This window comes from Vulpes lagopus, chromosome 5 (assembly GCF_018345385.1).
Source record: "Vulpes lagopus strain Blue_001 chromosome 5, ASM1834538v1, whole genome shotgun sequence".
NCBI lineage: Eukaryota > Metazoa > Chordata > Mammalia > Carnivora > Canidae > Vulpes > Vulpes lagopus.
Window position 1 is genome coordinate 10,359,381 of NC_054828.1, and position 14,006 is coordinate 10,373,386.

General features: G+C 45.9%; 1 protein-coding gene across 5 annotated transcripts in view; it reads left to right on the top strand.

The window, feature by feature from the left end:
- Window positions 1–14,006, top strand: part of PLA2G6 (phospholipase A2 group VI) — a 59,851-nt gene that overhangs the window by 19,088 nt on the left and 26,757 nt on the right. For all 5 annotated transcript variants that reach the window (XM_041756061.1, XM_041756060.1, XM_041756065.1 and 2 more), the window contains 3 exons: window positions 9,122–9,337; window positions 10,342–10,525; window positions 12,426–12,613. In XM_041756061.1, coding sequence (XP_041611995.1) covers window positions 9,122–9,337; window positions 10,342–10,525; window positions 12,426–12,613 — 588 coding nt within the window. The remainder of the gene's footprint in view (window positions 1–9,121; window positions 9,338–10,341; window positions 10,526–12,425; window positions 12,614–14,006) is intronic.

Genomic DNA, 14,006 nt, shown 5'->3' on the forward strand with positions numbered 1-14,006 from the left:
TTGAACACTTAAAACATAGGGTTCTTTTTCTTACAGAGCTTTAGCATCTCTCTTCAGGTACACACCTGCTGTTGGTTACGTGTGTTGCAGCCATGCCCTAGTGGCTTGCTGTTGTGCTTTCTCCACACTGTCTCTGGATAAACAAGAGTTCTTAGTCTCAAGGAAGTTAGAGTCACTCATCTTTTCCGTTTGCTTTCATGTACTGTTTAGCAAAGTCCTTCTCTACCAGGAGGGGTCGAGGATATTTCTCTGTAGTATCTTCCAGAAACTTTATTGTTTTGCCTTTGGTGACTAGATTGATTATCTGCCTGGAATTGACTCCTGGGTCATCACCCCTACTGTCAGGGGGTAAATGTTCTCAGGCCTCAGCTGAAGGCCTTGGTTTACCACGGTCCCTCCACCTGGCGGGCCTTGAACTTGAATGTCTGTGTCGCAAGGACTGAAAGACCGCCACAGTTTCCGCTCCACTGTGGGTCCTCTTCTGCTGCTGTTTTCTGTTCCGTTTCTTGACATCCTGCTCTGCCTAGCTTAGGAGGGAAGATTGCATGCAGAGCTTTGGGCTCACTTCCCTGGGGTTTCCTCAAGTTCTGGCCTCCTTGACAACTCTGGATGCTGGCTTCGCTCTGCCCAGCCTAGTGGGGCTGCTAGTTTGCTATAAGCTCCTCTGCCCAGTTCAGAGGTGGAAGGTTCCTTCACACGATACAGAATATTTACATTACCACCGACTAAGAACATTTCCTAAATTTCCCCATGACCTCTTGCTTGCTTGATCTGTGGATAGCTTATATGTATCTTGCTTCATTTTCAAATGTATGGGAAACTTTTCATTCTCTTTTTGTTATCCATCTTTTGCTTAGTTTCATCATGGTCGGAGAACATGGTCCAAATATTTTCTTCGAAATTTGCTCATGTGTACTTTATGGCCCAGCTTATGTCCAGTATTTCTGACTTTGGTTCATGTGGCTGGAAAAGAACGTGTATTCTGTAGCTGGTGGGAATAGTGTTGTCATATATGCCTGCCAGGTCAGGTTTACTGATTCTAGATCCAATAAGGACTTTTTTTTTGTTTCATTGTTTATGAGTAGTAAAAGTTATTAAAATATTTCAGTGTGATGGTAGATTTGTTTAGTTGGGCTTTTTTTATGGAATTATGGATGATTTGGTTGTTTTATTTTTATTTTATTTTATTTTATTTTTTAAAAGATTTTATTTATTTATTCATGAGACACACACAGAGCGAGAGACAGGCAGAGCCACCCAGGGATCCCAATACTAATTTTTTAAAAAGCCCATGAAGCTATATGGATATGAGACAAAGCAGAATAAAAGTAAAAAGCATTACCAGAAACAAAAAGCATTACCGGAAACAACTCATAATGGTAACAGTTTCAACCCACTAGGAAAATCTGGCAATTATAAATTAAATGCGCACTTCATAATAAAGCTTCAAAATTAAGTCAAACTTGACAAAAATTTTTTTTAAAAAGGATATTTTTTAAAACAACCAAATCGGGCAGCCTGGGTGGCTCAGTGGTTTGGCGCCGCCTTTGGCCCAGGGTGTGATACTGGAGACCCTGGATCGAGTCCCACGTCGGGCTCCCTGCATGGAGCCTGCTTCTCCCTCTGCCTGTGTCTCTGCTTGTCTCTCTCTCTCTCTGTGTGACTATCATAAATAAAAAAATAAAAATAAATAAAATAAAAAAAACATTTAAAAAAATAAAAAATTAGTATTATATTGCATAATATATATATATTATATATCTATATGGGTGTGTATATATATATATATATATATATATATATATATAAAATTTCTTTGTATTTTAATGTTAAGAATGTGGAGTTGTCTTTTCTTTCCCTCCTATTATCCTTGTCTATTATTCCTTATAATGACTTGGAACATTTAGTTTATTTCTGCTTAATATAATTCTGATATATTTGAGTCTAAACCTGTCATCTTGCTATTTTCTTGTTGTTCTGCCTATTTTATTTTCTTTTTGTCTTCGTATGCATCTAGTTTTTTGTTCTGTGTTAGGTAGCTTTACTCAGATGCAGCTTTCAAAAAATGAAATTTACCATAGCGGGTAGCATTTGGGGGACACCTGGGTGGCTCAGGTTGGGCGCTCTGCCTTTGGCCCAGGGCGTGGTCCTGGAGTTCTGGGATCGAGTCCCACATCGGGCTCCCTGCATGGAGCCTGCTTCTCCCTCTGCCTGTGTCTCTGCCTCTCTCTTTCTGTGTCTCTCATGAATAAATAAATAAAAATCTAAAAAAAAGGAAAGAATAGAAATGTAGCATTTGGTGAGTTTTGGTACAGGTGTGTGCCCACATGCCATCATGGCAGTCAAGATACTGAACATTCTGTGTTCTCCAAAATTCCCTCTATGCTCCTTTGCACCAAGTCCCCTGCACCCACCACAGCCCCTGGCAAACACCGATCTGCTTTCTAGTACTCTGGTTCTGCCTTTTAATAATACAGCGTGTAGTTGTATGATTTTTTTGTTTTTCACTTAGCATAATGGTTTTGCAATTCATGATCAAGCATTTTCTTATGATCTTGTTTGTTCCCTCCCTGTCTGTTTGGAAGTTATGTATTCTGTTATTCTCTTTTAGTGATAGCTGTTGGGGGGCAGTTCGTGGGTTTCTCCTGGGTCTGTACATCTTGCAAGCAGAGACATTGACTTCTTTTGTTCCAGGCTATCGTTACAAGGATATTTGCGTAGCAAGCACCCTTAGAAGATAGAGATCAGGTCTTTCCCTGGAGCAGAGGGGAGGTTTGCTTACTTTCTTGGGTAATAAGGATCATATCATCCTCCAGAGCAAAGCTTCGACAGATCTGCTTATTAACCATGGTAGAAGATTCAAGTTCTCTACACTCAGGGTTTCTCTCTCCTAGCACAACATGAGCAGGTGTCACCTGGCCCTCTTCGTGTCACCCTGTGGGAACTAGATCCCAGGGAATTGGCACAAATGCTGAAACTGGCCACTGCTGTGGCTGTAATAAATTGCCTTTTGTCTTTGATCCAAGAATCTTGTTTCTTCTGCCAGTATTCATGAAACTGTGTCGGGCTAACTTGTTGGTTTGCAAGTAGGGCAAAATCTGAAACCTTCACAGTTCTTGATAGAACCTGAGAGATTGTAATACACATCCTTGGCCTTACTGAAGTATAATTGGTACTTTAGTGTCTTCCAGAACAAGAAATTAGGACTTTTTAACCCCATTTCTTCCCAGATGTGTGTATATACGTGTGTGTGTGTGTGTGTGTGTGTGTGTGTGTATAATTCTACTTTTATTTTAAACCCAGCAAGACATTATGCCAATGCTTATTTAGATTCACCCACATATTTACCATTTCATTTTTTTTCCTGGATCTTAGACCATCCATATAGGATAAAATTCCTTCTACCTCAAGAAAACCCTTTTATATTTCCTATCTTATAGGTCTGCTAATGACAAAGCCTCTCTCTTTTTCTCTTTGTTTGTTGACTAGAAACATTTTACTTATTTATTTTAAGTAATCTCTACATCTAGCGTGGGGCTTGAACTCATGGGACTCTGAGATCCAAAGTCACATACTCTACCAACTGAGCCAGCCAGGCACCCCTGACTAGTGAAAGGTTTTACTTTAACTTCAGACTTAAAGGGAAGCATGCTACCTACAGAATTCTCATTGGTATTTACTTTTCTTTAGCTCTTTGAGAATGTGATTCCATTATCTCTGGTGTCCACTGCTGAGAAGCTGGCATCAGTCTTTGAAGATAAATTTTTCCTCTGTTGTTTTTAGTATTTTTCTTCACATTTTGTTTATAGTCGTTGTAATATGGTACATGTGTCAATTGTTACTGTGTTTTAGCAATATGTGACCAATACATGTCCTCCTCAGTTACTGCTGTGTAACAAGCCATCCCAAAACTTCATGGCTTAAAACAACGATCTATTATTTAGCCCACAAATCTGCAATTTGAGCAGAGTTCAGTGGGAAAAGCTCTCTTCCACTCTACGTGGCATGAGCTACGGTGGCTTGACTGTGGGATCCACTCCTAAGATGACTCACTCACCACTGGCAAGTTGCTGCTGGCTGTTGACTGGGAGTTCATCCAGGGCTAAGGGTCCAGGACCAAGAGTCATCCCTGCGGGTTGTGTCAGTTTCCCCGTGCCATGATAGCTGGGTCCCAAGAAAAAAGAGGTAGAAACTTCCAGTCTCTTAAGGCCTGGGACACTAGGGCAGCATCATTTCTGTGAATAGTCTATTGGTAAAGCAATTGCAGAGCCATATTAAAAGGTAAAGAGACGTCATGGGATAATGATATGAGACCTCATGTTTCAATGGGAGCAGCATCAGAGCTTGGGGGCCCTGTTCTAAAACCTTTACAAGATCCCTAAGTGGATTTCTGTATGTGTGTGTGCACACCCATGTGTGCAGAAGGGCTCATACATATTTTCAATGGCCATGACATTTTTTAAAAATCAATTTTGAAAAGTTCACAGACATCAACCTTGCAAATATGGCTTCTCTCTAGTTCCTTTTCTTTTCTGCTTTTGTGACTCCACTTATCTGTATGGTAGATCTCTTCATTACGTATTCTATGCCTTTTATCCACTTTCCTGCATTTTCCATCCTCTGGCTCTCCAGGTTCTATTCTGTTTACTCTCTTTTCTGTCCTGTCTTCCTGTTCACTAGTTTTCTCTTTAACATTGTCCAGTCTGCTTTTATACCTGACCCCTAGGTTCTTCATTTTGGCAATTGTATTTTTTAATTCTGTAATTCCCATGTTTAAACTAGTTTCAAGTTCTTTTACTTTTATTTTATTTTTAAAAGATTTTATTTATTTATTAGAGAGAAAGAGGGCAGGGGCAGAGGGAGAGACAGAAGCAGGTGCCCTGCTAAGTAGGTTGCCTGATGCAGGGCTGGATCCCAGGGCCCTGGAATCATGACCCAAGGGAAAGACAGACTCTAAACTGACTGAGCCACCCAGGTGCCCCATTTTATTATTATTTTTTAAAAGATTTTACTTATTTATTCATGAGAGACATAGGCAAAGGGAGAAGCAGGTTCCATGCAGGAGGCCCAATATGGGACTTGATCTCTGGACTCCAGGATCATGCCCTGGGCCAAAGGCAGGCACCAAACCACTGAGCCACCCAGGCATCCCCTTATTTTTTGTTTTTAAAGATTTTATTTATTTATTTGAGAGAGAGAGAGGTGGAGATAGTGACAGAGATAGCAAGAGAGAGCCTGAGCAGGGAGGAGAGGCAGAAGCAGGCTCCTTGCTGAGCAGGGAGCCCAACCCGGGGCTGCATCCCAGGACCTCGGGATCATGACCTGAGCCGAAGGCAGACATTTAACCGACTGAGCCACCCAGGTACACCAGTTTCAAGGTCATTGCCTGAATTCTAAATCTTCTATTTTATCCTCTTGAATAGTATCGGTTATTTTATTTATTTATATTTTAAAATAAGCTCTACCAACTTACCCCCAATGTGGGGCTCGAACTCACTACCCCAAGATCAAGAGTCTCATGCTCTACTGACTGAGCCACCCAGGCACCCCTTATCATAGTTATTTTAAAGTTTGTGTCAGGGACGCCTGGGTGGCTCAGCAGCAAAGGCTCTGCCTTTGGCTCAGGGCGTGATCCCGGAGTCCTGGGATCCAGTCCCACATTGGGCTCCTCACAGAGAGCCTGCTTCTCCCTCTGTCTATGTCTCTGCCTCTTTCTGTGTGTGTCTCTCATGAATCTTTAAAAAAATAAAGTCTGCGTCAGATGACTTCAGTATTTGCAAGCCCCCTCCAGCTCTCCACCTCCCAGTTACAGATGTGTTTCCATTGTACATTGTTTCTGTTGTTTTTCTTTAGTGTCATGTAGTATCTCCTCCTGTGCTTGGTGAGTTTTGATAATGTGCTGGACCTTGAAGCCTGGCTTAATGTATGTTTCTTTCTTTCTTTCTTTCTTTCTTTCTTTCTTTCTTTCTTTCTTTCTTTCTTTTCTTCTTTCTTTTTTTCTTAATGTTTCTTATATGTTTGCTTCTCCCACGTACTTGGGAACATTATCAGTGAGGGTGAGTTCAGTCCATTTTCTGGAACTGAAATTATTTGGAGTTGAGCTACAGTCTCTGGGAGGGTCTGTCTACTGTGGATCAACTTAGGCCTTAGTTCAGGACCCCCACCCACAGTAAGAGGGTTCATCAGAGCCCTCCCCTGGCCTCTGATCTCTGTCCCCCAAGCCCATGAGGTTGCCGATGCTACGGTATATCCCTCCAGCCTCTCAAGTGACAGCAGCCCTAAATACCAGGCTCACATCCTGGGTTTCCATAATCCTTTCCAACCTGACACTTCATCTCTATCTGCTTAGGTGTCCAGCGCCTCAAGCAGATGCCTTTTACATTTTGTCCAGCATTTCTAGTTGTCCCTAGGAGGCAGTCTGGTTCACATTACCAGGTCTGTCCTTGTGGGAGTGGAAGATCCTATTTTCTTCTGGATTAGTCTCACTAGCATTTAGATGCCTGATTACACTTTCCCCATTAGCTACCTTTGTTTGCTCCCCTCTGCAGCAAAACCCCTCACAAGTATCGTCTATACTTGCTTCTCCAATTTCTTACATCCCATACCTTCTCAGACCCTCTCCTGTCAGGCTCTGGTTCCCACCTTTCCACCAAAAGTACTTTGTCAAGGTCATTAATGTTTTATTAATGTGAGATCCAGTGATCAGTTTTTAGTGTCCTTTTTAGTGTCATTTGGTGTTATAATTTAGTTGTCATTTAGTGTCATATCTGACATGGCAGCAACGTTTAACATGAAGCACTCTGCGGTGCAGAGGTTGGCGAGATGAAACAAAACCAGCCAAGGAGAATGAGGGAAGACTTCCTCCCATATCCTCCTATGTTTGTTTGTTCTTTAGCACTTACTCCCTGGCGGTTTGTTTATTGTACTTTCTTATTTTGATTTGTAACTTACGCATTTGTTGATCTTTCCCTTAAGAACAGGGGCTCTAGGAAGGCAGGGCGTGTCATCTGTTTTGTCATTTACCCCTTCCATTTAGAACAATGGCAGGTGCAGAATGCACTCTCAGTAGAAGCTTACTAAACAATTGCACTCTCGGAAAGAATAGATGAGCCTTGTTGAGCCAACACTTTATGAGCACCACCTCTGCTAGACCCTGGCTGGCCCTGGGTCTTCCATGTTGAAAGCCCTGGTCAGACCTTCAAGAATCTTCAATGTCAACCATCATTGTTATTAACTGTTTGTTTGTTTGTTTTTTAAGATTTATTTATTTATTCATGAGAGACACAGACTGAGAGAGAGAGAGAGAGAGAGGGAGAAGCAGGCTCCTCACAGGGAGCCCAGTACGGGACTCGATCCTGGATCCCGGGATCACAACCCGAGCCAAAAGGCAGGTGCTCAACCACTGAGCCACCCAGGCATCCCATGATTATCTGTTTTTAAAGTACTATTACGGGCAGCCCTGGTGGCCCAGCAGTTTAGCACCGCCTTCAGCCCCGGGTGTGATCCTGGAGACCCGGGATAAAGTCCCACGTCGGGCTCCTTGCATGGAGCCTGCTTCTCCCTCTGCCTGTGTCTCTCTCTCTCTCTGTCATGAATAAATAAATAAAATCTTAAAAAAAAAAAAGTACTATTAATTGGTTATCTCATTTGATCCTTGTAGTACCTCTGTGAGGTGGGTGGGACAGGTACAAAGAAGTCTCTTGTATCAAATAAGGCTCAGAGGGATGCTTGGGTGGCTCAGAGGTTGAGCGTCTGCTTTCAGCTCAGGGTGTGAGACCAGAGTTTCAGGAACAAGTCCTGCATTGGGCTCCCTGCGGGGAGCCTGCCTCTCATTCTGCCTGTGCCTCTCTCTCTGTGTTTCTCTTGAATAAATAAAATCTTTAAAACAAAACAAAACAAAAACAAAAACAAATAAATAGGTCTCAGAGAGGGAAGGCATTTTTCCAAGGTCACACAGCAGCTTAATAGCAAACCTGGAACTTAAACCCAACTCTTTAGAAATGAACAAGGTTTATGATGATCATTCTTTTCCTTTGGGGGAGTTAGAGGGCAAAGACACCATCTTACTGGTTTTTCAAAAAAAAAAAGAACCCCACAAGTTTTTTCTCTGATTATAAAAATTATAATAATTGTGAATGAGCACCTGGGTGGCTCAATTGGTTGAGCGTCTGACTCTTGATCTCAGCTCAGGTCTTGATATCAGGGTCATGAGTTTGAGCCCCACATTGGGCTCTGCAATGGACCCTACTGCAATGGACATGGACCCTACTTAAAAAAATAAAAATAAAATTACATAAATTCATTGTAGGAAATTCAGAAACTTCAGGAACAGATAAAGAACATTTCAATTACTGTGCTACCGTGTACATTTGGACATATTTTTTAACACACTTTAGATCACATTGTATCATGTAAGATTTGTATCTTGCTTTTTTATTTAGCATTACAAAATCACATTTCACTATTCTTTTAACATTGCATCTTAATGGTTGCATAATATTCCATGACATAGATGTGCCACAATTTAGATCATATTCCATTGCTGGACATTTAAGTTAAATGCTTATTTACTTCCTGCTGTGTGTGAGGGCCGGGGACTTGAGGCTGGGGCTTTCCAATTTCATAGTCAAATTAGAAAGTGGATATGAGGGCACTTGGGGTGGCTCAGCGGTTGAGCATCTGTCTTTGGCTCAGGGTGTGATCCTAGGATCCTGGGATCAAGTCCCGCATTGGGCTCCCCATAGGAAGCCTGCTTCTCCCTCTGCCTATATCTCTGCCTCTCTCTGTGTGCCTCTCATGAATAAATAAATAAAATCTTTTTTTTTTTTTAAGAAAGTGGATTGACAGGGCTTTGTTAAAATAAAATGTAAAAGCATTATAAAATATGCTTATTAAAAAAGAAAATCTTTTCAAACAAAAATAAAATCCTAGCTCCGTTTGGAGGTGTGTGTGTGCACACGTGCCTATGTTTGCTTGCAGTGGGGAGTCCAGCCGGAGTGGGTCACTGCACGGCCAGAGGCAGGCAGCCACCCGTGTAGGAGACCCAGGGCTTCTGACTCCAGCCAGGGTGTGGGCCAACACGGCTCACTTCCGTGTCGTCTTCTGTGTCCCCTGTCTGTAGACTCTTCCAGCTGGAGACAGAGGCGGATGCCCTCGTGAACTTCCAGCAGTATTCTTCACAGCTGCCGCCCTTCTACGAGAGCTCCAAACACGTCCTGCACACGGAGGTCCTCCAGCAGCTGACCGACCTCATCCGCAACCACCCCAGCTGGTCGGCCGCCCACCTGGCGGTGGAGCTGGGGATCCGAGAGTGCTTCCACCACAGCCGTATCATCAGGTGGGCCAGGAGGGTGGGACCCCTGGGAACCATGCATGTGCTTCTGCATGTGGATGGGCAGGTTCTGGGGAGTTTCTCCATCCTGCCTCAGTTCCCCTCTATAAGGTCAAAAGTTGCCCCGTGCCTTTGATTAGAAAGAAACTAGTGTGTGGCCTTGGAGAGGGAGCCTAGGAATGCTTACTGAAGCCAGGAGGAGAAATGTGGTATTTCTGGAGGGCCCAACAGGTGCCAGGCCATGGTAGTCATTTTATACCCACCATGAACTTGAATCCTTGCAACATCCCCCAGGAAGTGTTGTCATCCCAGCATGAGAGGTTGTGATCCATGCTAGGTCACTGCTAGAGAGTGCTGAAGAGGCCTCAGATCCGTGTCTCTTTAACAGAGATCTGGCTGCCCTCCTGGAGGCTGGACCGCTTACTTTCATATGGCCCTTCAGCCAATACTTATGTCAGTAGATGTGCCCTCAAGAGGGGGCCGTATGGGCCCTGTTGCAGGAGTCTGGCTCACCTGCTTGCCCCGAGGTGGCCACAGCTTGGTTCTGCTCCCAAGACCCAGGCTCAGAAATCCTCACTGCCCTTTATAGTTTTCAGGCCTGTACTTGGACATTGTGGTGTTTAACCTCCCACGGTTCGTCCCTTTTCTAGGGCAGGCATTATTGTATTTATTTTTATTTTTATTTTTTGTAGATAAGGATATTGAAGCCCAAAAAGGTTAGGTGAACTGCCTGAGGTTAATGAGATTTCTGCCTTCCTACCCTTGGTATGCCACCCTGCCACCCAATTCACACTGGCATGCCCCTAGGAGCCATCTTGTACAGGTGTGCAAGTGAACAACTGATAAAATCACACCAGTCACAGATAAATTGTGAATCCGCCCTAAGGTTGAACCAGCCAGCCTGAGCATGGCATGGATGCTCTCAAGTGCCAGCCCACTTCCCTCTTCTGTGCCCAAGTTTCTCAGCACCCCTCCTTCCTGTGCCCATCCCCCACCCCCACCCTTCGCAGCTGTGCCAATAACAGGGAGAATGAGGAGGGCTGCACCCCCCTGCACCTGGCCTGCCGCAAGGGTGACGGGGAGATCCTGGTGGAGCTGGTGCAGTACTGCCACGCCCAGATGGACGTCACTGACAACAACGGAGAGACGGCCTTTCATTACGCCGTCCAGGGTGACAATTCCCAGGTGCTGCAGGTGAGCTTGTAGGGGGAGGTGGGGCGCAGGGTGACCAGATCTGGCAACACCTTGTTGTCGTCACTTGGTCTTGAGCTGCTTCCTGGAGGGTGTACCCTCCTCTCCCCTGTTCCCCCCTCTTGCTCGTCGAGGAGACACATCCTTAGCCACTGTGCTGTAGCCACCCTAGGGAGGTCCTCCATCCCACCAAGATAAACCAGAGGCCCAGCCCAGCCAATCAGTTTGGTTTGGCTTATTTCAAGGCCCTACTGAGCCCAGCCCTAGGCTGGGTGAATTCATTTCAGCCCTGCCTAGAGAGGCTTATGGTCCACTGGGACCTGAGCTTAGCTCTTTACAGGTACTCCAAGCTCCATCCTACCTTTGCACCAGATATACCCCTATATAAATGTTTGATTATTGGGCTGAAAAATGAAAATAAAAATTGTAGACAAGTAGATGGGAGTGATGTCATGAAAGGCTACTTTATGTATTAGATGGAAAAGACAGACTACCACACAGTATTTGATTACCCAGAGCAGGAAGATTCTTTTAAAGGTCATGTCCTTCTCTGCCCTGGCATCAGAAAGGAACTACTTTCCAGAAAATATGCGTTCATGTCGTATGATTGACTCACAGGGAAAGGACTTCCACATGCACTGTTTGTGAACTCCATCCTTCCTGAGAGCCGGCTAAGTGCCCAGCACAGCGCCCCACAGAGCCTGCCTCTGTGCAGGTGGCACGCACACTCTCTCTTGTCAGTAGCTATCCTTTGTTGCGTGCTGGTCTCTTGTCTGGCCCTTGACTGTTGTGTGTGCCAGTTAATTCTCAAAATAGCCTCTGTGGGTGGAGTCATTATCTTCTCTTTGGCAAAGAAACTGAGTTTCTGGGGTGCCTGGGTGGCTCAGTGGGTTAAGCATCTGCCTTGCGCTCAGGTCATGATCCTGGAGTCCTGGAATCGAGTCCTGCATTGGGCTCCCTGCTCAGCAGGGAGTCAGCTTCTCCCTCTTTCTCTGCTCCTCCCTCTGGCTTGTGCTCTTGCTTACTTTCTTGCTATCTCAAATAAATAAATAAGATCTTTAAAAAAAAAAAAAAAAAAGAAACCGAACTTCCATGAAGTTAAGAAATGTGCCCAAGGAAGAGCAGAGCTGTGCGTGGTGGGGCTGGCCCTTGGGTCGGGCCTCTTTGCCATGTCTCCAGCCCATCAACAGGCCCAGCTAGGTCCCCCGGGCTCACAGGTGTTGGAGCTAACCTCTGGAGACAGCAGTTGGTGGACTTGTGAGCTGTCTCTCCCGTTAGAAGCCCTGGCCTTGCTGTGTCCCGGGACCCAGCAGGTGGGACCCCGTGGTGACTGGCCACTGGGCCAGGAGTGAGGACAGAGCCTCCCCTTGGAGCTGGTGGGCCTCAAGTGAGGAAATAAAACCTTCTGGCTCTCTTTGTAATACTGTTTTGTTTTTTTGTTTGTTTTCATGCAAAAGGTGTGAGACAGGACCATGGGCAGAAAGAACTACCTGGTTTTGTTTTTTAATTGAAAAAATAATATGTGAACCTAGTGAAAAGAAATTCAAGCAAGAAAGATGAAAATATGATGAAAGTATACAATGAAAAGCAGGAATTGCTCCACCCAGACCCCCAGTGCCCATCTGTACAAACAACCTGATTTTCAGTTTCGTGATTGGGAAGGTTTTTGTATGAACCACAGCTGTCCCAGAGCAGCCGCCCCCTCCGCACTGGCATAGCTGCCATCCTGCTCTCCTGTGCACCTGCTCTCTCTGTTGCCTCCCTTGTCCCTACCCTGTTCTTGCACAGTCCAATCTCCCTTCCCCTTATGTGGGCAGAGGAGACTGCCATGGAGGGTGTCGGGGAGGGTCGTGCGGGACTTATCGTTGTCAGGGCCCAGCCCACCCCAGTGTCCTGCTGTCAGCTCCTAGGGAAGAACGCATCAGCCGGCCTGAACCGAGTGAACAACCAGGGCCAGACCCCGCTGCACCTGGCCTGCCAGATGGGGAAGCAAGAAATGGTCCGCGTGCTGCTGCTTTGCAATGCTCGGTGCAACATCATGGGGCCCACTGGCTATCCCATCCACACTGCCATGAAGTTCTGCCATAAGGGGTAAGGCCTCACTCCTGCACCCAGTCTGCTGGGCCTCTGGCTTTCATGCCTAGGGGAGCACTGGGCTCTACAGGGTCATTAGATGTGTTTCAGGTCCTTGTGCCAAGGGCTGACCTGACTGGAGGAAGGTACTTGAATGTGTAGTAGATGTGAATCACAGTCCAGAAAGTCAGCTGTGCAGAGTGGAACTTTAAAATGTTTTCTGTAATGCACCTTAATTTCTGGCCACCACCTTCCCTCTCCCAGACTAGAGAACAATCCAAATCTTCCCTGGGGTCTCTCCTTTCCACCTGCCCCAAATGGTCCTCCTATGCTGGAGTCACATGTAGCCCCAAGGAGGGGCCCAGCTGACCTGGGTCCTCTTCCACCGAAGCCCAGCAGCTCAATCTGAACCCCTTTCATGACTACGACACTGCTCTGTGGCTTCTGCAGATTCCTGGCTTGAAGCCCAGGAATGCTTGGTAAAGTGGCCCAGGGCCCCTTCTGCCTAGATGTATCCGTCCTTCCTGGGGGGTGGCACTGCTGGGGGATACAGGTCCCTGGCCCATGCCTAAAGGAGCTGTGGACCACTCTCGCATTTCTTCCTTTCTCCCCAGACCTGGGAAACCCTGGTATCAGGAAAATTCTCCATGTGAAATGTGTGTGTGTGTGTGTGTGTAGGGTGGGGGTGTGATAAAAGAAATAAAAGGAGGGCATCCCGGGTGGCTCAGCGGTTTAGCGCCACCTTCATCCCCAGGGTGTGATCCTGGAGATCCGGGATCGAGTCCCACGTCAGGCTCCTTGCATGGAGCCTGCTTCTCCCTCTGCCTGTGTCTCTGCCTCTCTCTCTCTCTCTCTCTCTCTCTCTCTCTCTGTCTGTGTGTGTGTCTGTCATAAATAAATAAATAAATAATCTTTTAAAATAAAACAGAGATGAAGGGGTGCCGGGGTGGTGCAGTCAGTTGGTGCTGATTAGGCTGGGGAAAGAGCAGCACAGAGGGCAGCACACACATGGTGGGTGGGGTCTTTCCTTTTTCTGGAGTCCGCACACATCTTGCTGGCACCCCTGGCATGGCCATCCCCTCAAAGATCTAGTCTAGGCTTGGACCAGCCCACCTTTCTGTGATCCTCCCCAGCATAGCCAAGGAGGACTAGAACTTTCAGGAAAACTTGACCAAGTGGTTAGAGATAGTACCAACACCCTCACTCCCAGTAGTCACGTTCCGTGGTTGCAGGTTGCAGCCTGAATGGACACAAGTGATGAGTGATGCTCTTTTAGACCTGAGAGGTGCCATGGCTGCCCCGCTCTGGCTCATCTCCAGCTGCCCCAAGCCTTCCTGTCCAGGGGCCTGGTAGTGCCTGGGTCGCTTGCTTCTTAGACACTTCTAGCCACATGCTTCTCGGCCCCTGCCAG